Source organism: Anguilla anguilla, chromosome 9, assembly GCF_013347855.1.
Source record: "Anguilla anguilla isolate fAngAng1 chromosome 9, fAngAng1.pri, whole genome shotgun sequence".
Lineage (NCBI taxonomy): Eukaryota > Metazoa > Chordata > Actinopteri > Anguilliformes > Anguillidae > Anguilla > Anguilla anguilla.
In genome coordinates this window covers 26971017-26994986 of record NC_049209.1, presented here as the reverse complement: position 1 = coordinate 26994986, position 23970 = coordinate 26971017, and the positions used below count along the sequence as shown (strand labels likewise).

The window sequence follows — 23970 nt, the reverse complement described above, 5'->3', positions numbered from 1 at the left end:
TGGCTAATATGTTCGCACAAATTCTGTTAATTTTACGCAGAGCCCAATCTTGTCCCGGTCCTGTTGCGCTCAATAACACCTGACCTCAGGAAAGGTCCACGGGATTAACCGTGTCACTGACGCGAGGCACGGTCCCAGCACCGCTAGAGCCGCAGCTCATCGGAAAATAGACGCATCGTCCCTCGATCCGCCGCTTATCCAACTCTCCACACCCCTCCCCCTTCTCCGTCCCCCATTCTCTATTCGCCCTCTGCGCAGGGGTACTGCACGTAGTTGAATCTCAGTCCTGCCTGGAGAGCCACCACCGACCACACCAAACTGGACTACTGGGACTCTATTACAAGAATAAATCGGCAGCCGAGGGGGTTAGCAACAGAGCAAGAAAGCGACGGAGGTAGAATAGGAACGGCGAACGACCCGTGAATATTCCAAAATCCGAGGTGAGTTTTCTGAATTCAAAGCAAAAATAGTTTATATTATTATCGTCACTGCAGTGGGTCGGAAATGTGTATATAAACCTATGCCCGTTCTGAGGTAGTGTATGTTTTTTGGTAGGCAAATTAACCAAGTGTGGGTGCATGCCACTTTTTACATTGTGACTGCGCACTTTTCCATGGGGTAGATGTAGCTTGCTCTCATAAAGCGGAACACGTCAGACCGTGCCGGCAACTGACTTGGGAGCAGGAGAGGTGCAGTCTTAATCGTGGCAGGTGTCCAGGTGTTGTATGGGGGGGAGAGACACTTCTAGACCCTTTGTCGGATGGTATTATTTTTCACTGCATGCAGAGGTGGGGGCTCTTAAGCTTGATCTGTATCATCGTCCTCATTGGGAAACGGAGAGAGAGAGAGAGAGGACTGAGACTGGTATTTCTATATTAGGAAAGTGATCATAGCATTCTCTCCTTCTCTCTGCCTCATAGCCTACGAAGTGCTGTGTGTGGAGGGGCCGTGTGTGACCGCAAAAGTCTTAATGTTTACCGGCATTTTTCAACACTAACAAATAAGTTGGCGTTTCATTGGTTATAGCTGTTTATTTTAAAACAATTCACTCTTTTCCACCAAAAATCGATATAGAAAAAAAGCATAGCCTAGCCTACTTAAATCGGGTGTGTTAGTAGGTCTCTCAGTCGGCGAAACAGCCGCACGTTGAGTGTACAGCAGCTGTGGAGTAACGGTGGATATAAACCAGGTTTATAGAGAAATTGGTACCCAATTTACAGTCTTGAGGCTTATTGTAGGCTACACTGTAATAGCCGACCATAGACCTATTTTCGCTTCTAAAGTTGAACTAGGTAGCCTAGATCAATTCTGAATCAATGTTGAGGTCTGACTCTTCAATTAATTATATTAATGCTTTAAAATCATCCTTAAGGATCCCAGAACCATAATATTCATTTACTAAATTGTGCTGGCATAGGAGACAAAAATACCATCAAAATTGGTTCAACCATGCCTGTTCTATTAATGTCACTCCTTTAATCTCCAAACAGTTCAAATAATCAGTAGGAGGAGTGACAGTAGGGCATGCGTGTAAGTAGAGGGGAGTAGCTACTTTTTGGTTTATACCGTATAATGTCCACAGTGCCTGCTGTCAAAATCAACAGCAAGCTACAGTGTTTCTTTATAATGGCATGATCCTTCACAAGATCAAGTTCTGAAAGTGTCGTTTGCTTATTTGCTTAATTTAGCCTATGTTAGTTCTCGTTTTTCTTCAATCCCACTCCCCTCTCCACTTTGTGTCGTGTCCGCGTGTCATTGCTTGTATGGAAAGAGTTCAGTTATGTGTGTGACACAACAGACAACTATTAATATCCGACCTGGCGGTAATGAAAGCTTTAGAATGTGTCTCCTGTGGGTGCGCGGGTCCTGCTGTCTGTGCTTAACGACACAACGGCCCCTCTTCGGAGTTTTATGATATGATGACTTAACTCACTGACCGGGGAACCATGACTGCTGATTTTCGCAAGGCAATCTGTCTGCGTTCAAGCACGTGGAAACAGCCTCCCGAAGAAATTTTAGACAACTTGCATCAACCGATAATTTTAACTTAGCAGCAAGTTACACAACATTCTCGTTAATAATAACACAAGATTATATTTCTGATTTCTAAAAAAAAAATAAAACAAACAAAGAAATAAATAAATCCATCTGTTTAAAAGAAGAAACTGTATCCCAGTAACCACCGAAGAAACTGTATTCCAGTAACTAGCTACCAAAATGTTGTTGATGTCATGCTAGGCGTATACTTAGCCACCATGACATATTTTAGCTAAATTGTATGAGGGATCATGTGTAGGCTACTTCAGGCCATTTATTATGATTTCTCAGTTGCTACATGCTATCACGTAGCACGTGTGGCAAGGTTTGGTTGTTCCCTGGTGTTCCTGCCAGCCTTACACCCTCAAGTCTGGAAAAGTCATTGCCACCTCTCATAAGTGGCTAAGGTCTCTGCGGTGGTGTGGTGAGCGTTCTGGTGCAAAATGGATACTTTGTATTACCCAGGTGGGTGCTACATGTTTGTATAGACAATGTAATCCATTGGTATAACCTTGTTCGTATCGTAACGATGATAATGGTTTTAAAAAAATGTTTTAGTTAGCTCTGAAGGAACTAATTCCACCCAGGGTAAGAGGCTAATAGTCAACACGGTGAAAATGATGAACAGAAATGTACTGTATGTGTATGAATTTGGTTATTCTTTAAGGCTAGTAACACTGTACTTAAAATAATGGTAAACCACAACATGCATTTTGTGTCAATTAATATACATAGATTTAAGTTACAGACAGAATGTGGCAAGCATTATTATATTCCTTTTATGATTGTCAGATACAAGCTTACATACATTTGTTGTAGCAGTAATGATAGCATGAAGAACCTTGCTCAATGGTGTGGTGTCAGAAGTTCATGTAGGTAGGATTCTAACCTGCTGGTCTTTACCATTCTTTTTTGGATCACATATGCATTATCTGTTAATATAATCCTGTTAAATAGTACAGAGTATGTCTTGTATCTTTTTCTACTTCTTCATTATGCATTTGAGCTGCCTCTTTTCTGGGCCAATTGTCACACTCTTGCTATGTCTGTATTTCAGTAAGAAACTTAACTGAGCAAACTTCTGTTAGCTCCTGTATGTGATTCTCTATAACTCACTTTTGGATTAAATCAACATTTGTCCTTCCTTTTTACCATTGCAAACACAATACTGTGAGTCCATTTTTGGTTGTTGTGGGACTCAAAATGTTTGTGAATAAAAAAATATTCACATAGCTAAGCTATAATTGCTGGTTCTGAACATAATTTGAAAGTAGAGCATTGGTTGTAGAATACAATTTTGGTGGAATAATACTCAATGAATGTCATGAGACATGGGAAGCTATTTCTGAAATGCACACAGCCTGTTATAAATTGCATAGCAATGTAATAGCAATGCTGTTTTCTTCGTATTCTCTCTGCTATTATAGTTCCCTTTTCCTTCTCCCTTTCCTCTTCCCTTTCACAGCTAGGTTGAGTTAGGTTTTCTGAGACTATATATGTGTTTTTGTAGTTATTTCATCTGTCTGTCAGTCTGTCTGTCTATGTCTGCTGTGTGTTCATTAACTGGGGTAGAATTGCAAATGGGGTGGTGAGGGATGTGGAATTAAAAATGGAATGTTAGAATTATTATTTATTTAAACTTTTTTTCTCGTTCGGTCTGTTGATTCTGTGAAGTACTTACTTGTTCGCCATTTGATGTTGATGGTTGGTTGAAAGGAGGACTATGCAGTAAGGTATCTTTTAAAATATCTATCTGTCTATCTTTCTATCTATCTATCTATCTAATCTGTCTATTTAATCTATTTTAATTAAGAAATGGTGCAAATGTTTTTTTGTGGATTTGCCTGTGGCCAATGTTTGAAGAGTTGGCCACGTGCTCATATCATATCCAGTTTTTACCTGTCGTAGTCATGAGAGAGAGAGAGAGAGAGGGAGACGCACAAAGGATATCACGTCTCTCCAGTTTCATTCTTGGCCAAGCTAAGATGACAGATATTAGTGTACAAAAGTGGAGAGGTAAACATGTTGAAAACATGGATCAGAACTTCTTTAGGCTGTATTAATATATGAAATGACTGAAATATGAATTGAAAAGGTTTTGAACAGTAATTTTACATTTCACCAAATTTGAGTCTTGTTTAGTTTTAAAAGATATGTGGTGAAAACCAAATGCTGTTTGGTGTGTGACAGTATGTGCTGAGATGAAAAAAGGTATTTTGTCTTGATTTTTTGCCGTCTACCTTAATGCAACAAGATTGATTTATTTTAGTGTGAGGGAACCTTTTAGAATGTTGTTGCGTGCTGCTTTGCGTAAGAGCATGTGATGAATTCCTACACGGGACTGTGAGACAGAGTACCTCCAAATTCACACCGGCTCTTACAGTCATGGAACACGTTCATTCAATCTCGTTTTTTTACATTTCTTTCCCCTTACCCTCTCTGTCTCATCTATTTCTTATGTACCTTTTTTTATATTTTTCATCCAGTTCAAGTCTTTCCCTGTTTTTCTGTTTCAATTCAATTCACTTCAGTTTAATCCACTTGTTGCCTTCATATGTGGGACACACCCTGTGTCCACAGGGCCAAAAATGACCTACCCTCACCAGACCCCCTGTGATAAAGCCTCTTCATTGAATTTCAAACCCTAAATCAATCTGTCACTCATCAGTAAATCAGTGAATAACTGTTTTCTGACTTCACTGTATTTCTTCAGTCTACACATTTTTTACTACAAAACGCATCACAGTAGTTTTTTTCTGTAGTAGATAGGTGGCACTTAACTTTGTTTTTGACTTCTGATTATTGGTATCTGATGTTGATGATTGGTTGAAAGGATGAGCACTCATAAAAAAAGGCTCGTAAGGCTGTTTCCGTACCCTGCTGGCATATAAAAATATTTAAAAAGGGAAACGTTTGACTTTTCTAATGGTAGGGTCACTCCAGGAAAAGTAATCAAATTTCATTAGATTTCAGCGTTTTTCAAGGATATTAAACTCAGGACAGGGCCATTTTTGTCCCTGAGGACAACAGCAGGGTTAAATATGCTTTGTTGCCATGACCACACATAGGCATAGTATTGCCAAAGCAAGCATTTACATTAGAGGTGTCAGACTAAAGTCCCAGGGGGCTGCAGTGCCGGCAGGTATTTGTGGTTTCCTTTCAATCAGCTGCCAATTAAGGCTTTGAGAACAAGGTGTGGACTCTTTAGCCAATCAATGAATTAAATGAATCGCTGGTGCTGAAACACAGAGAAAACCAGCACACTGGCTCTCCAGGACTGGATTCTGACACCTGCGACTCACATGAAATGTGCATCAACAATAACAATATCAGCTATGTTAGATACTTGCGTTTACTCCTCTTTGTGTTTTTTTTCTCTCTCTCTCTCTCTCTCTCTCTCTCTCTCTCTCTCTCTCTCTCTCTCTCTCTCTCTCTCTCTCTCTCTCTCTCTCTCTCCCTCTCTCTCTCTCTCTCTCTCTCTCTGTGGCAGGAGTGATGAGCCGCAGTATCGTACGTCAGAGTAAGTTCAGACATGTCTTTGGCCAGGCGGCCAAGTCGGAGCAGTGCTATGACGACATCCGCGTCTCCAAGGTGACGTGGGACAGCTCTTTCTGCGCCGTCAACCCCAAGTTCTTGGCCGTGATCGTGGAGTCCAGCGGCGGGGGGGCCTTCCTCGTCTTGCCACTCTCAAAGGTAGTGCGGGATTGGCTGCCGCATCGTCATGGTTACCTTGAACGGGGGCGTACTGATTATTCCTTTTGAGCCCTTATCTAATATGGCCGCTTAGCTCTCTCATGTGATCATTGCTTTGAATTCTTAGTTTGTTTGGAACAAGAACAATTAAACATTGATACAATGCTAAATTTGAACCCAAGGAATTGTGCATGTTTATAGGCCGAGCTCATTTCCAACCCGGTGCCTTAGTGGTCATTGATAGTTTTTCTAAGGACAGGAATAATATGCATGTATGTGTTATGTTTAAATGTGAGCATTTGTACAATGCATGATTTTAAAAAAATGAGCCGATCCATTCTTTTCTAGAAGTTTCCGTGGTTCTGACAGGCTGTGCAGCTGTCGTGCACCTGTGTCAGTCTGCGGCTCTTCCTCCAGTGTGTCTGAGTGGGCGCGTTTGTCTCTGTCCCTCCCCCCCCCCCCCAAAGCGCTGCCAGATTCGTTCCCCCACGTGTGGGCCGAAAGGAACAGACCCAGGGGAGTAATGCCCCCATAGTGAATCGTATCGTGCCCTTTGAGTCAGCATGGCAAACTCCTGACACCACTCAAGGCTTATAACAAAAGTTCACCACGGAAAACAAAATCCCAGTCAGCGCATGATATTTAGTTTAGGCAGCTGTTTCCTAATTTTCCTATTTGCTTCTTCAATAATTACAGGGGGGTTTGTAGCCGCTTAACCGATCCTTGTTACTGGGGATATCTGCGGAATGCAATCAGAGAGAAGAACATCTGAACGCGTAACTTCGTTCCACAGTGGTAATGTGGGCTCATGTTGACAGGCACTCATTGGCCTAGGTTAGCTCTGTCATGGTATACCAGGGGGGCCTGGGGACAGCCTACAGTCCACTGGGACAACTTCCTTCCTTCCTTCGTTTATAAAAGGGAGAGAAGAAAAAGAGAAAGGCATATCGCAAACTAATTTCGCATTGATTATTCAGTTTTTTTCCTTTCCTTTTTCCATCCTCCTCTGCCTTCTGCAGTCCCCCTTCATGCCCCAAACTGTGGGGGGTGGAAAGATATCGCTGGGGTTTGGGGAGAGAGAGCGCTATAAATACTCACCTAAGCGCTGCCGCACCCCCACCCGCGTCGCGACTGCCCCCACGTTCAGTCTTCTACAAGCAAAAAAGAAAAACTGCCCTTTCATCGCCCCATCACGGGGCTATAAATACACCGAGGTTGGGGGGTTGGAGGGGGAGGAGCGCTGGGTCTGAAGCAGACACATGTTCGCACTGACAGACAGGAATAGGTGGCATCGCAAGGAAATGACATCAGCAGTCGGGGATGACTGGCAGCTGCGGTAGCTCTCTCAGACACTGGAGGCAGAACACGAGGCTGTCTGTCTCCTGGTAGGTGAAGTGCATTTAGGGATAGCAGCATGGAGGACTACGCACGTGCATGCGCGCACACATACGCACACAGTACTTCAGTGTGGACGGTGTGCTATAAGTGTACTCACAATACACCTGGCTAAACTGAGTGATGGGGGAAGGGGTGTGCACATGAACAGTACTGGCAGAAATTATGGAAACATTGTGCTTAATGAATTTTAATATTCTTAAAACTTTTATCTCTGCCCTTTATTCTGCTGTTGTTTCTCGGAGCAATTTTTGTCTGTAAAAATGTATTTGAAACAGTTATGTTTTCAACCACGTGTGGTAATCATTCTGTGACCATCAGTAATTTGAAATAAAATTTATAAGCCAAAAACTGTTTTGTTTGCATGAATATTATCAATATTATCTCTATCATGTAGAAAAATACTGTACAAAGAAATACATATTCAGACTGATATTACGTTTATTATACCAAAAATAGTTAAAATTAAATTGTTGAGAAATATTGCATTAATCATCTAAATCTGTTTATAAATGCAGTGTTTGCATAATTGCGCATGTGTTTGACTATATATATATATATATATATATGCATGTGAGCATGCGTCCAAGTGTGGTGTTTTCAAAAAGCACAGAATGCAGTCTTTCCATTTCTCTTAATAAGAGGTGGGATGTGTTACTACTCACACGGTAATACCTGAACACAGTAATATCTGAAGTACTAAACTAAAACTGCTAGTTTGTGGAATTAACATATTCATTTGGGTAGTTGGGTAGTAACCAAGTAATCCAAGTATGCAACTAAAAATAGTGTGGAATCATTCAGATTCAGATTCAAGTTTATTGCCATTTTTCTCTTTACAGGCGTAAGAAAAAGAACAAAGTATAGTGCCCCTGGAACCACAGTGCAATGTGAAAACCGTAAAAAGGGGACAATAAAAACAACAGTAAAAGATGGAAATAAACACATACAGTAAAGCAAGCAGAAATAAAAGGCCAGTCCGGGTAAAGCAGTGTAGCAGCAGTATAAAAATAAAAATAAAATAAAAATTCACGAGTGCAAATAAAGTGTCCAGTCACAGTATAGCAGCAGTATATATAGCAGATGAGATGAGTAGGATGAATAGGGTAATTGAGCAGTCTTAACAGCTAGTGGGAAGTAACTGTTATTGAACCTAGATGTATGGGCTAGATGTATTCATAAGCGTGGATTAGTGTGTGGCGTTAGTGTACTGATAAAAACTCATGGATTTCATTGTTTTTATAAAAACTCATGGATTTCATTGTTATTGTAGTGATAAAAAAACTAATGGATTTTGTTTGGACCTAGTTCAAAAAAAAAAACAGCAGAGCGAAAATCTCACTGTAAGGAGCATAGGCTCTTGGTCAGTCCCCTATGGAAATGGAACATAACGCAATACACTGAAATATATTGTGAAGATGTTATCAGTACTTTTAAATATATGGGCAAATACTGAAATTATTGCCACTTTCACTCTCAGATATTGCAATATATTTTAGATAAGTACAGTGCTGTGAAATATGTTTATTATATTTTATGAAAGTTCCTGATATTTACAACATTTTGCTGTATATGCCATTTACATTAGGTAAGGTAAGGATAGTAAGGTACCGGCTGGCTTACTGTAAAAAGAAAAAGATGGTGGTAGGTAGAGATGATGACTCTCCCAAAATAAATAAATGAAGACATCGGACACTTTTCCTTTTGGGCTCCTGAGAAAGGCTAATGTGTGCGGCGTGAATACATGATTAGCGTGGACTCACTGGACATTTACATTTACATTAACGTGGACATTTTCATTGTGTAATGGCACGAAGGCGCACGCGTGTCCGCGGTCCTCACTCTCACTGCGCCGCTGTGTTGCAGGCAGGTCGCGTGGACAAGAACTACCCCCTGGTGGTGGGACACACGGGCCCCGTGCTGGACATTGACTGGTGTCCCCACAATGACAACATCCTGGCCAGCGCCTCCGAGGACTGCACCGCCATGGTAACCGGCCGGCCGAGCTTCTCCGCTATAGATACAAATCCTACACACAATCAAGCTGTTGCAAATGATAACAATACAGATTATTTAGACGTTTTGTTGTGGAAAGGCGCATTGAGTCTGCCACTTTCTCTCTCCCTCCTTTTCCGTCATTGTCTCTCTTTTCTTTTCCTCTCCTCCCTTTGCCCCTCTATTTCTCTCCCTCCCTCCCTCCCTCTGCTTCTGTCTCTCTCTGTTGCCATGTTATTGTTTTGCTGTTACTGTGGGTGTTTTTTTTGTTTTTTGTTGGTGCCGTTGTTGACAGCACTATCAACGGTAAAACCGGCGCTGGCAACGGCAGCCATTGGTTTCACACTGACACCCGAAGACGGGAATAGAGACATAGACACACTCACTGGGACACACAATGTGTCAGAGATAAAAAGAAGAGAGAGCGAGACGTACAGGGCCAGATGACGATGACAGTCGATTCTGCTTCTAGCTGAGGAATCGGGTCATATCTGTAAGGCTATACACATTGGTGTGGTTGGAGGGTTGCAGGACAGCGCTAACAGAAAACAGCTAATACTCACATCCGAAGGCATCCCACACATTCTAGCCACGTCGGCTATTTTTGGGAAACGCAGCTGGTAGACAAAGTGGGCTATGTGTTTGCTCTGCTTCGCAGTGGCCCTGAAATGCCACAGCTCCCATAATGACAAGAAACAAGCTGTAGACCGCCATGCTTCTGTCCATTACATTACATTACAATCACTTAGCAGACATTCTTATCTGGAGCAACATACAGAATTTGGAAATTTAGGGCCATCTGGATAGTGTAGAGGTATAAGCACTCGCCTACCACCGCAGAGACCCGGGTTCGGAGGTGGGAAGCCAGTGAGGGTATGAGTCCTGATCATTGCATTAGCGACTCCTACTGTTTGGTAGGGAGGGGATCCGGGGGAGATAGCGTGAACCTCAGCGTGCGTTACACTCTCCCAGTGAAAGTTGTCACTGTCACTGTGGTTGGTCCACACAGGGAATTGGTGTAACGACTAAATTGGGGAGAAAATGGGAGAAAAATGGCACAAAAAAAATTTGGAAATGTCCCCACCAAGATGAATATCAGCAACTATATATTATAACTAAAGGAGGCACCACAGGCCACCTATCCTTTCACAATTATCCCAAACATTATTCCAAAAGGTAATTGAAAGAAAGAACGAAAGAAAGAAATAAAGAGGGTCAGGGATGCCATGCACATAAAAAATATTCAGTGTTAAATGGTCCCTTTTGTACTCTGTTAGAGCTGGCCATTTTACTTTGTGGTGCAATCTGAAGAGGTGAATCTTCAGTCTGTGTCAGAATATGGGCGGAGTTTTTGCTGTCCTGACTGTTCATTCCACCAATGTGGGGTCAGAAATCCTGTTCTGACATTTGAAAAAATATTTTTTGAGGTCCCCTGTCAGTCAAGGCCCTTGGAATTATCATAACTACCTTCCCTCCCCCTTATGCCCCCCCCCCCGTATAATGGCTGTCCTTATGGTTGCTGGGCAAGTTAGCACCAAGGCTTTGAATTTCATAAAGGCTTGTGTACGTGGTCAGTTCATGCCGATGACAAGGAGAATGACATGGCTGAGCCTGAAAACATTTTAACATCATTCCACATTAAGGAGGTGTGGAGTGAACTGTGTTACCTACCAGTCACGGAGTCGGCCATGTCATTTAGATGCAAATTAGTGCACTTAATTGCACAGGGGTTCTAGCTAGCCAGTTGTTAAGCAAAATCAACTGAAGAGTAGAAAAACCCAGTGCAATCACTTTTTTTCCGGCATTTAAACTTTTCATTCAACCATAAGGTAAATATTTATGTTTTTGTTCTAATCTGGAGATCTTACAAGGGCTGTCCTTTTTGTGGATTTTCACTTCAGGTTCACTTCTGATTGGCAGGGCATTTAACAGTCTTACGACTCATTGGTTAAAATGTAAATGCCATGTAACTTATGTAAGAAACACAGTCTCCAAATGGCCAATGCCAAATCTTCCTGCAGTGGGTCGTATAAGAACGTGATTGCTTTCAGGATGAAACAAAATTAATATAATAGAATTTGACTTAATGTCATAGAATTTGTTTTCTTTGGTTCTTTATGTAGAACTATATCAATTTTTGTAATCAAACTGCCTGTGAGGAGAGGATGCTAAAATAGTCTCAGTGGCGGGAATAGTGTTGTTTGAGTGGTGTATTTTTATTGCTATGGCAACATACGGAAGACTGCAACTCTATTTTAACTTTGAGAAGTGACTGCCAAAATACAAAGTAACCATGAACAATATGTTGGGTTTATTCAATAATGTATTTATGTAGAAAACATTGTGTGTGTGTGTGTGTGTGTGTGTGTGTGTGTGTGTATGTGTATCATGGATCTTATTCTTTATTTCTACCAAATGTCAATGACACACACACACACACCCTAAGATCTGTGACGTCCATGACATTGAAAACATTTGGGGCCCTTTATTGTCTTTGTTTGACTGTGGTCTCAAATAAAGAATTATGATGTGTGTTGGTGGGCAGCCGCAGCTGTCCCATTGTTTATAGAGCTGATACACACTTGTAATGTTACCCTCTAGATCCTGAGACTATTAGCATGAATGCTCCAGTGCTGTGTCAGTCTGATTGGCCAAGGGCAGACGAGGTCTATGACCTGATATAGCACATTTTACCCAGAATGACCGTTAAACTTGGGAAGGGATCATACGTATCTTAGCATTGGATCTCTCAGCTTTCATCCTTAGTCTGATAATGTCTTTTATTCTTTTATATATGTGAATCAGGAGCATAAGACCGTTATTCTTGGATGTTTCTGCCACTTGGAAGTTCCTGTGGAGCTGCTTGTCTCCTTGTAACCACAATCACCATTGAATTGGTCGTAAATGTGAAAACCTGGTGTTCACCTGGTGTGAACTTGACTTGTCAAGCGCTTCAAATCTAACTATAGAGTAGTCAAATGACCATTCCATAGTAAATTAGATTATTACAAAAAAAGAAACGAAGTCATTTATAAACTTTATTAGCTAGAGCTCAGCTCAGCTCCAGGTCATACAACATGCTCATCTACAGTTTGTAAAAATAACATCTCTTTCCTTTTAATTAGTTTAAAACTGTGATCTGGAAATGTGGTTTAATTGCACCCTTAATGCAGAAGTTCATTGAAGCACTCAAAACACATTTATTTTCCTCTCAGGAATTTGACATTACCAACTCGTTATTGTGCTATCAGGAGTTCATTAACTTTGGTTTGATGCTGACAAGTGTTAGTGCTGTGGAGCAAAAATATATTTTAGTGCGATAATGTATTTATGTAGAAAATATTGAAGAAAACGGTGTGTGTGAGTGTGTGTGTGGGCCTGCGTGTGTAGTTTTTGTAATAATAAGACAGAGCCATCAAGAGAACTGGGGGATGGGTTTGTGTGTCATTGGCATGGAACCCTATAGCACAAATTAAGAATACACAGACAACAGGGAAGGACACCAGGAAGAGAATAAGTAGAGGAAAAGTATTGATGTTATACAGTCATTACAAGATGATAGAATTATTCAGTCTTCAGGGCCCTTTTGAAAAGCTTTATTTTTAATGGGAATGGTTGTTGACCAATGAGCTCTGTCACTCCTAGTTTGTATTTTAGTCACAGGCACAGCATGTCTTCCTAAGTCACAGGACCTTTAGGCCCGGACCAGGGTGACGTAGTGAAGGAGCTGTCTAATGCAGTTTTGGGCAGGACCGTGGAGAGCCTTATATGTGAGGGTAAGGACCCTGAATAAGTTTGTACTGTATGGGGACCCGTGGGGAGCCAGTGGAGATTAAACAGAACTAGGGTAATATGATCCTTATGGGAGGCTCAGGAGAGGACTCTGGCATTACCTGTATCTGTAAAAGGAGTCCGGATGGAGCTCCCACAAGCAGAGCATTAATAGACACATCCTACACTTTAAAGGTGGAGCGAAGGAAAACTGAAGGTAGCACAGTGCTGAGCAGAAAGTGGTTTGGACGCACAGTGTGTTGGTAATTTGCCAGCATTTATGAAATCATAATGCATTTATCAATGAAAAACTATGGTATAGACAGTCATCCATTTGGCTGCCTACTGAGCTTGGTTGTGCAGTTCTTATTCTTTTAAAAAAATAGTTCATTTGTCAGAGTTTTAAAAAAATATGATTTCAGTGTATCTATAGAAGTACAAGCTGCTTTTAAGTTACTCAAAGTGTATGCTATTGCTTTAGACCAGGAACCCCAGCAGCAGGTTGTCAGAAACCTCTGTAAGTATCTAAAATATATTCAGTTGTACACGAAACGGTGTAAGCCAAAACATATACTGTACTAAAACTGGAAGAAAGAAAGTGAACTACACCTTTAGAGCACTAGAGGGCAGCAGCGTAGAACTATTAATAAAAAATTGCATACTCTCCATGTTTTATTTTGGTGCTTTATTTATTTAAGCCTCTTGTTATTTTGGGGGTCAGTTTGACGCCATTTAGTGTTCAGTGACTCTTAAAAAAAGTTAACATTATTTTTTCATCTTGGTACTTTAATGGGATTAAATAATAAACATTCAATAACCTTAATTCTATGTTTCTAAATGTCCTGTACCTACTCTGTGTACAAAGGTACTGTGTGAGGTCATTTTGAAAAAGAAAATTTACAACCTTTTTTATTTTTTACCTGATTTGTTGTGGGTGATTCTGGTGACACGTTCCCATGCAGGTTTTAAACTTACACTTGCCTCAGGACCTCCTTCCTCACAGATCCCACAAAAACGTTTCTATGAGAATTTAGACAATTCATTCAAAATTTTGGAGGGGCAAACAGATAAAAAGGGATGTCCACACAGACCTCATAACACATTTCACTTTGAGTTTGGTTCTGCGACAGACATTCAGAAGGAGCACTATATATACTGTCAGTATGGTTCTATTGGAAGTGACAGAGGAGGATGTGTCCCAATCTGAAGATAATATTGAAGAGGTTCTTGATTATGATGTATCCTCTTCTGATGAGAGGATACATCAATCCCTTGATGATGAACCTCCTGTAGTTTCTCCACCACTAAGAGGCCCCTTTATCTCGTCTTAAAAATAGAATTTTATGATCTCCCGCCCTGCCAGACAGTTGGGTTAGACTTAGTGCTACAGATATGATCAAAATAGCCCAGCCCCCCCCCAGATATACTGTCACCCACATCCAAGATCTAAACTCTGCATCTGCACTGTTTATGCCAGTGTCAACAGAGACTATTATCCTGGTGATGACCAACCTAGAGGGGAGGTGGGTGTATGATAATAATTATAGTGTGTGACATCAAGAAAGAGCTTGATGACAGAGGTGAAAAAATAGCATTCTAAGCATACTTGCTGACATTGGGTTGCTGATTGGCTGGAGTATATCAATTATGTAAATCAAAAGGCAAAGCAATAGCAAGCATATGAAATGCTATGTTTCTTTTGGCATAAGGCATACACATGACATAACAGCTGTCACAAGATGGCATAACAGAAGCTTATGTCAAATGATATAAAAGTGTGACATACTTTTATCGGTAAGTGTTCCATTCTGTCCAACTTGTACAACTGAAGAAAATGATGAAAGGGTTGAAGTGTTACGAAAGTTTGTTTCGGTTTCTAAAATGTGTTTTCTTTTTAGTTTTGCTTTCCCCCTTTTTCTTGCCAGACTGGAATTGTCAGTCTTTTTTATCAGTGGTCATTGCTGCGACCTCCATCTGTTGATTCGGCAGAGAGCAGACAAGCATGTGCTCTCTTCCAAAGCATGTGATGTCAGCTGCCACTCCTTATCTCGCTGCAAGCAGTCAGGATAGAACAGGCAGGGGTCAGAGGAAGACGCTTTGTGTGCAGTTCAACCACTTGCTGTTATATTCCTCCCTTTTGGTAAACATGCGGAGAAACATTCAGCATTATAGCGTGCTTTTTCTTATCCTTTACCCACAGGTAAATTACACCCATCCCCCATAGTGTCCCCAAAATTAGCTTCATTCCAGTAGGACTGGGAAAAAAGTTACATTGCAGTCGTTTTACAGCATGTACAATGTTTCCTGTAGTGTATCTTTTCTGATGATTGTGTAGGTGATTTGATTTGATTATATGTGTTTTGTGTTGTGTTGCCTTTTTGCATTCATATTGTCAACTGGGGTTTGATTGAGGCCTTTAGTTGTGTTTGTTGGTTTTTGTATTGTTTAGGAGGACCCTATGTTGAATTTCAACAAGACTGGCGGGGGTGGGCGGACAATAACATAATACTAAGCTATTTGTTTGTTTATGTACGGTCTATGGATCTGGTAAAACCCAAATGGACATTTTAGAATTTGGAAAGACTTTCAGTCCAAAAAATAAGAGATGTCTGCTCAGTCTAGTATTATTTATTTATTTATTTATTTATTTATTTTTGTAGGTCTGGCAGATCCCTGACCACACCCCCACACGGGCGCTGTCAGAGGCAATCGTGACCCTGGAAGGGCACTCCAAACGTGTGGGAATCGTCAGCTGGCACCCCACTGCCCGCAATGTTCTCCTTACTGCAGGTACGTCCTCACCTGTACACACCTCCTCACCGCAGGTAAACCCTCCCCTACACACCTTCTTCCAAACATACTCTCTCCTGTACACATCTTACCACAGGTAAATCCTCCTGTACACACCCCTTCTCACCACAGGTAAACACTCACCTGTACACACCTTCTCACCACAGGTAAATCCTTCCCTGCACAAACCTTCTTACCACAGGTAAATCCTCCACTGTACACACTTCCTCATCACAGGTAAACCCTCACCTCCTATATACAAATACAAATACACCCTCACATACAGCAGCACCTGGCTAGACCTGTAAAAATGGGTAGTTACTTTCTTGCTTTTCTTTGGTGAATAGTGTGAGTAGCATTTCTAACCACAGGAATGTCAGTGATGACATTGGCAGTTTAAATGTTTTGGTTCGGTATGTTTCTGGTATTCTTTGCCAGTGTGCAGTTTGTGTGTGGTGCAGCATTATCAAAGGGCTGGTCTCTCCCCCAGGCAGTGATAATTTGATCATCATCTGGAACGTGGGCACGGGGGAGCCCCTGATCTCCATGGACGACCACCCCGACCTCATCTACAACGTCAGCTGGAACCACAACGGCAGCCTCTTCTGCACCACCAGCAAGGACCGCAGGCTGCGCGTCTGTGACCCCCGCAAGAGGGAAGTGGTGGCGGTAAGGAGCCGAACCGGAGATGGGAGGGGGAGGAAGGAGGGAGGGAGAGGAGAAGGGCGGGGTGGGGCCAGAGAGAGGCAGAGGGAGGAAGAGGAGAGGAGAGGAGAGGGAAGGGCATGGCAGGACCAGAGAGGAGAGGAGAGGAGGAAGCAGGATGAGTATTAGGGTGTGGTCAGAGAGAGGAGGGGAGGGTTGAGATCAGAGTTGGGGAGAGAGAGAGGCAAGCAGGTGTTTTGGGTCTTTTGTTTGTGTCCCAGCCATGTCTTTTTATGCAACTCTATGGATTAAATATACAGGGCAACATGTGGCGTGGCTCACAGTACCTGTGAACTGGGTGGTGAAGCTTCAGTGCTAATCCGTGACACTGCACTTGTCACCTAAAACATGCAAAATCACCCCAGTTGCTCCAGTAACAAAACAAGCAATCATCCCGAATGTGCAGTTTGATACTATAAGCAGTGTAAGGCATATCGACTGAGGGCATCTGGCATTGTGGTAAATGATGTGGTGATGGTGTGGTGAGGGATACTGCATGTGTGCCATGCCTTAGCGTTAGCATAGCATCTAGCTTTTCCATCTTGACTCTTGAGAGATGTGGTGCCTGCAGGTTTATATATCGCTCAAAACGCTGAACCACCCGATTCAAAAAATCACCACCAAGACTGAACACCATTGCCAGTCTTCCACGTTTTAGACAATGAGTAGAGATGATGCCAAGTCACAAGTGTCACATGATAGTATAGCTGAGCACATTAACCAACAACATAACCTTACGTACCATAGTAGGTGCAAGATACTAACTGACGTTATAGTGCATTGATGTGTAGCATAGGTAGCGCTAGTTCAGCTTTAGTTGAACCACGGTGCTGTGTAAACAGGTGTATTTGGTGGAAGACAGACAGTAACACAGCTTTCCTGACTGAGTGACGGACTGGCCTGGGTCCAGCTGCTGAATGGCGTCTGTCTCTGTGTGTGTTTGACAGGAGAGGCTGGCTCCTCACGAGGGCATCAGGCCAATGCGCGCCATCTTCACCAGAGAGGGGAACATCTTCAGCACAGGATTCACCCGCATGAGCCAGAGAGAGCTGGGGCTTTGGGACCCGGTAATCACCACACACAGACATGAGCAAACGCACGCACGCACTCGCACGCACGCACGCAGGCAGGCACACAAGTTGTGCGTTGTGTGTTACCCTGTTGGTTGTAATACTAGGTAATTCTATGTTTTTTTTGTGAATTGTTTGTGTGTTGATTGGTGTGCGTTGCTTGTTGTTGATGTTTGTATTTACTGCTGGCTGTGCAACAAATTGCCCCTCAGGGATAATAAAGATTACCTTACCTTATACACATGCACGCACGCAGGCACACACGCACACACACACATGCATGCACACACACACACTCAGTCTCTCTTTTTCTCAAACACACACACACAAACACACACACGCACTCTCTTTCTCTCTCTCTCACTCACTCACACATGCACACACACACACGCACAAACACACACACTCAGTCTCTCTTTTTTTCTGAAACACACACACACACAAACAAAAACACACATGCTCTCTCTCTCTCTCTCTCTGTCTCTCTCATCACACATGCACACACACGCACGCGCACACATATATGCATGCACAAAAAAACATGCGCACACACACTCACACTGTGTAATCAGTGTAATAATATCCTACTTCAATAAATGTGGCTCCATATTCATACATATTTGTGAAGTTTATTGTGAAAGTGTGGCAGTCAGTCATGTTTGTCATGTACCAAGTTTAACAAGTGTTTTTTTTTCTGATTTTACCCTTTTAACAGCTCTCTTTCCTCTTCATACTTTTCTTTGCTCTTTCCTCCTACCTCCCACCTCCACAGACAAATTTTGAGGAGCCTATTGCCCTGCTGGAAATGGATACAAGCAATGGAGTCCTGTTGCCATTTTACGATCCTGACACCAACATAGTTTACCTGTGTGGAAAGGTAAGGGAGCCTAAGCCTCATTTCATATTTGACAGCACACGGATATGATATCTGACCATTTCTGGGTATCAGAATAACCCTGAAAAATTATGATAAACATTCCCAGCAGGTGAACATGTCCAGTTTCCTGGCTGTCCCTTAAGTTCCAAGGAACATTGCAGAAACAGGCTTAGAAAATGATCCAGTTTTATTTCAAGTTAACAAACATTATTTGTATTGCGGATTGTCACTAATGTTCATTTTATGAGGAACGCTGGCAATGTTAAACAAATCTGCCATTGAAATGAGTTCGTTCAGAGCGTTCTTAAAATGTGTTTGACGTATTATTCTCATGGCTATGCTAACCATCAGGGATTCTGCTAGGTTTATCTGTGACATGTCTACAATGCTTTACTGTACCTTTGACATAGAAAAAATAAATATGTTCTAAGACCGTTTGGAGAATGTTCTCATCGTAACATCCTACGTCCACGTTGGAGTCTAACCAGAAAGCTGTTTCGAGAATATTTTAAGCATTTAACTACATATACCAATGATATCAAGGCAAAACCTCTGAAATAAATAAGTGGATATGCGTTTTATATTGTAAATCTGTATTGAAAAATATGCAGAAAAAATATTGCAGAATATAAAATTATTGCTCTCTTGGTCTCATTGGGATATACCTGAATATAACCAACAGAATGTATTTTTAAGCACAACAACAATGTATTGGCATGCATTAAAAAATATATTTGGAGTGCCTGTATTTATGAAAGTGTATTATTCAATGTATTACAGCATATATTTCAATATATGGCAACATATTTAGCTGCGTAAGGGTCTCCCCCCTTCCTTCTCTCAGCCTCTCCTTTCTCGCTCCACAGGGTGACAGCAGTATCCGGTATTTCGAGATCACAGAAGAGCCCCCTTACGTGCACTACCTCAGCACCTTCAGCAGCAAGGAGCCCCAGAGGGGCATGGGCTTCATGCCCAAGAGAGGGGTGGATGTCAGCAAGTGTGAGATCGCCAGGTCTGCTCGTCTCATGATGTCTGTCAATCTGTGTCAGTCAGTGTCGGTCATTCAGTGTCAGTCTGTCAGTCAGTGTCAGTCAGCCTTTTAGTCGTGCATCAAGCAATGAGTCTGTGAATGTGTCTGTCATAGATCTTAACTTGAGGTGCAATTTCACGGTCACATGGCTAGGTCCAAAATCTTGCATTTCAAAGAAAGCAGCCTTGCTGGGTTCTTAGCATCCTAGTGAATTTGACATAAAAGTAAACCAAACTGTTTGTGTGGGTCAACATGTCAGTGCATGCACGTTTACATTTAGCCATTTAGCAACTTACAAAAGTGCACACAAACAGGTTGGGAAAAAGGTTGGAAAAAAGTGTTATTAGTGTCATAACCAATAGTATTTATGTAAACCACATTATAATATAAACATGTAGCATAGTAAGTACAAGAGCGAGATTGAGGATATACTGTAGTAGTAAATGTATTTTTCATGCTGGTGCAGTGTATTTGCTCTTGTGTCTGAATTCTCCTGCTTTCTCCTGTAGGTTATACAAACTCCATGAGAGGAAGTGTGAGCCAATCATGATGACAGTTCCTAGAAAGGTGTGTTCTACAGGGACTCAAACATTTTACTGCCTCTCTCATACCTATAGCACCTCCCCACGTCACCCTCTTTTCCACTTTTTACATTCCTGACCCATCCCCTGTCCATCTTCTATTTCCTTCCTTCCATCTATTTCCTAATCCTAAACCTAACCATAACCCTAACCCCACCTCATACCAAAGGTGTGAGCAGTCTCAAAACATTCTGCTCCATCCCTCTACCCTGGTGCTCACTCTCTTCTTGTATTATGAAAGTGCCTGTGTCACTAATGACATCACATGACTGCTGGAGACAAAACTCAATACTGCAGCTGTCAAAATGGTTGCCTGTTTTTGCCTGCTGTGTATTCACGGGGAAACTTGTAGATTTAATAATTTCCCCATTGACCCAAATTGAGGAAACAAAGAAAAAGTGATTAATGTACGTGCATATATATATATTTGCCAGAACATTTAATGCTTCCAATGACTACAAGCCAATGCTACTGTTACTACTTGCAAGCTAGCTAGCATGAATAACAATGTTCATTTTAGTCATTAAAGTCCTTTGTTAGCTCAGTTAATGGAGTGAATCAGTGGTTTCACAATGTTAATAAACTTATATGGAAATGAAATGAAAGGCCTTAATGTGGTTTGTGCTATACGGCAGTTCACCACGCTTAGTTATATTTAGCTTGTACCAAGGTGGAGATTTTACCCTTAGGCCTTGAGCCTACAGTATGCAGTTCTTTGTGCTTTCAATCAGCTGCCAGTTGAGGCCTTGAGAACAAGGTGCATGTGTATTCTTTAGCCAATCAATGATTTAAATGAATTACTGGTGTTGAAACACACTGAAAACCAAGAGACGCTGTGGCTCTCCGGGGTTGGATTCCATCACCTGTGTTTTAGCTTCGTCCTTAAAAATAGATGAGATGCTGCGTGAGCTAAGAGGAGGCGCCACTGTGTTTACACTGTGTGTCTCCAGCCGGGAGTCACCGTGTATATTCCTACGGTAATGAGGCTGCAGTTTCATGGCATACACATATAAAACACACCCCATGTCTCACCCATCTCTGTCCCTCTGGCAGTCGGACCTGTTCCAGGACGATCTGTACCCCGACACCGCAGGCCCAGAACCAGCCATGGAGGCCGAGGAGTGGCTGGAGGGGCGGGACGAGGACCCCATTCTCGTGTCCCTGCGGGGCGGCTACATCCCCCCCAAGAGCAGGGAGCTCAAGGTGGCCAAGAAGAACGTTCTGGACTCCCGGCCTGCTGCAAAACGGAGCATGTCAGCCTGCGACGGCAGCAACCTGCCGGTGAGTCACTGTGCATGCGCGTGTGTGTGTGTGTGTGTGTGTGTTTATCTGTGTATGCATCTCTGTGTGTTTATGTATCCCTGTATGCAACTGTGTGTGTGTGGTTCTGTGTGTGTACGTTTATCTGTTTGTGCATCTGAGTGTGTGTCTATTGAGTGTATATCTGTGTGTGTGCACATGTGTGTCTGTGGGTGTGAGTGTAGTTATGTGTATGTGTGGGGCCCACATCTGTGCGTGTTTGTGTGTGCATGTGTGTGTCTGTGGGTGTGAGTGTAGTCATCTGCATGTGTGTGTGTGTGTGTGTGTGTGTCTGTGGGTGTGAGTGTAGTTATGTGTATGTGTGGGGCCCACATCTGCATGTGTGTGTGTGTGTGTGTGTGTGCACGTGTGGGGGCGCGTGTGTTTCTGTATCCGCCTCCCCTGTCTCATATCCTGCTGTCCTTCCTGTCTGTGACTCAGTGGGAGTCCCATCTCCTGAATGCTGTTTCTCTGCCAATTCCAGCCTGTTTTTAGCGTAATGGCCGTTTTCACTGGCATTACCTGTTTATCTGTGCTGTCCCACAATGCACATTTCTACAGCTTTCACCCTTTCTCAACAAGCTTGACAATGAGCAGGCACAATTGCCTGAAGTATGTGTCAATTACTGTATTGCTAGTGTAATTTCAGTCCTGATTTGATTTCAGATTATATGTTTGTGGAAATTACTGAACTTTTTGTACTGTGACAGCCCAATAACTAACCAAATGTGAATATGATTATAGCAATTTGCTGTGCTAACATTTTGTTATACATAAATTTAATTCATAATCAATTAACTATCTCTAACTATTTGTTTCTACAAACCATGTTTTAAAATACAGATACATACCCTCTATAGCCATATTAAGTTTACATTTACATTATCATCATCATCATTGTTGTTGACATATCCCTGGGTTAAGACAGTGTTTCTTATTCTTATCTCTTTTTCTTGTTTATTCTATAGTCTACTCTTAACATCCTTCTTTTCTCTGTCTCTTTTTTGCCTTCTTTCTCCCCCTTTCCTTCTTCTTTCCTCTGTTCTTCTTTCCGCTATTAGCCTCAATTACTAGAGAAGCTCCTGGAGGAGGTTCAGATGCTGAAGGCCACAATCCTGTCTCAGGAAAAACGAATCTGTGACCTGGAGAACAAGCTCTCCAAATACACCAATGGCACCGCATAACTCCATTCAAGCTCCACCCCCTCCCCTGCTTCCTCATCTCATGACCCCCCCCCCCCCCCCCAGCCTTTAGGATTGCACTGCCTGACCTGACCCCATCCACCACCCATATTATACCCTCCCTAAATTACACCCCTGCCCCCCCCACCTCCCTTCCCCCTGCCCGACGGCACTGCTGAATTGTTTTTTATTGTGGTGAAATATAAGCATGTAACTGAAGGATACCATGGCAGTGGTGTGTACATACACTTGCTACTCTTTATAACTCCGTCATCACTAGTCTAGAGCCCTGACGCTACACACTGCAGCCCAGACTCATACCTCAACCTCAGGGATAATTCAACAGGAATAGGACGTTGCTGACATCACACAGAAACAAGAGAGGAGCTTTGCTAATCATGGAGTACATTGCTAATAAGAAACAGGACAGTGCCAGTGGTGATTGCTGGATACTTTCTAACTATACTTCAGGGGCTCCTTAACAGTATCTAGGCAGTATATCCAAAGATATCCACCAATTATCACTGCCAATGTTTTATTTGTTGTTACAAACATACCTTGTGATTGGTGGAGCTCATTTCTGGCTTCTGTGGAAAAGCTGATGGCACCAATATCCTATTCCTTTTTTATCATCTCTGCTTAAAATATAGCCTCCCAAGCCTTCATCCTACTGCCCTAAGAACAAGACAAAGACTGGACCTTTTGCAAATGATGAACAGAATATTGTAAATATTAATGGAAATGACAAGAAAAATTTGAAAAACTAAAGTTACTTTGAAAAACAAACAAAACCATAAAATGACTAAAAAGAAGTTAGTTCTGTGTGTGTTCTGTAAAGGATTGTCTGAGAGACACGATAACATCAATAAAGAGCAAAGTTTTTTAAAAGATTACATTTCTATTTTCTTGGCAGACCCTTTCTATGCAAGTCATAATGATAGGCATAGTTGCCTAGTAGCCATCTACACAAGCACAATACAGCCAAAGACGGATTTTAGTACAAAGCAATATAGTGGAAAGTTTTAAAATAGCAGTTAGGTTCCTTTATTTATGTGAGCGAAAATCAGTGTTATTCTCAATTCTTGGGGCCAAACTATGGAATCAGACAGTGAAACTTGTATAGTATGCTGTACGTGTACATTTGATGTAGGCCAGTTAGACAGGAGATGAATAGTCCTGGTCTGGCCTGTCTTTGAATGAGAAGTGAATCCTACAATAAAGCCACGTTTTTGGAAATTTGCATTTTTGTTCACAATACACTAATAAAAGCATAAGAATGTGTGTGGATAGTCACTTTTTCAATTATTTTGTCAGCAGTAACAGTGCAATGAAAACTACCTTATGATTCACATGTGTTTTATGATGTCAAAATGGTGATAGTGCTTTGCAGCAAGCCAGCTCAAAATACCAAAATAAACTTCATGCATGGAGGCACAATCCAAATGGTATTTGAGAGTATATAGGATGCAAAAATAAATAAATAAAGTTGACATAACCGGCATTAGAATTAATTCAGTAAAACAATTTGGAATAAGAATGTGAATGT

At 41.9% G+C, this 23970-nt stretch overlaps 1 protein-coding gene across 1 annotated transcript; it reads left to right on the top strand.

Moving 5' to 3' along the window:
* The first annotated feature begins 148 nt into the window (after positions 1–148).
* Positions 149–23660, top strand: coro6 (coronin 6). Its single transcript, XM_035432229.1, has 11 exons — positions 149–440; positions 5528–5730; positions 8992–9114; positions 15552–15681; positions 16172–16350; positions 17334–17453; positions 18229–18333; positions 19200–19345; positions 19873–19930; positions 20998–21225; positions 22305–23660. The coding sequence occupies exons 2-11, from the start codon at positions 5533–5535 to the stop codon at positions 22425–22427; spliced, it is 1410 nt and encodes a 469-aa protein (XP_035288120.1). The 5' UTR covers positions 149–440; positions 5528–5532; the 3' UTR covers positions 22428–23660.
* Positions 23661–23970: the final 310 nt, after the last annotated feature.

Excerpts from the sequence above, each read along its gene's own strand:
- coro6 (XM_035432229.1), top strand. The coding sequence starts at position 5,533 with ATGAGCCGCAGTATCGTACGTCAGAGTAAGTTCAGACATGTCTTTGGC. Across the intron at positions 15,682-16,171 it reads CAATGTTCTCCTTACTGCAG|GCAGTGATAATTTGATCATC; the intron begins GTACGTCCTCAC and ends TCTCTCCCCCAG. Across the intron at positions 16,351-17,333 it reads GCAAGAGGGAAGTGGTGGCG|GAGAGGCTGGCTCCTCACGA; the intron begins GTAAGGAGCCGA and ends TGTGTTTGACAG.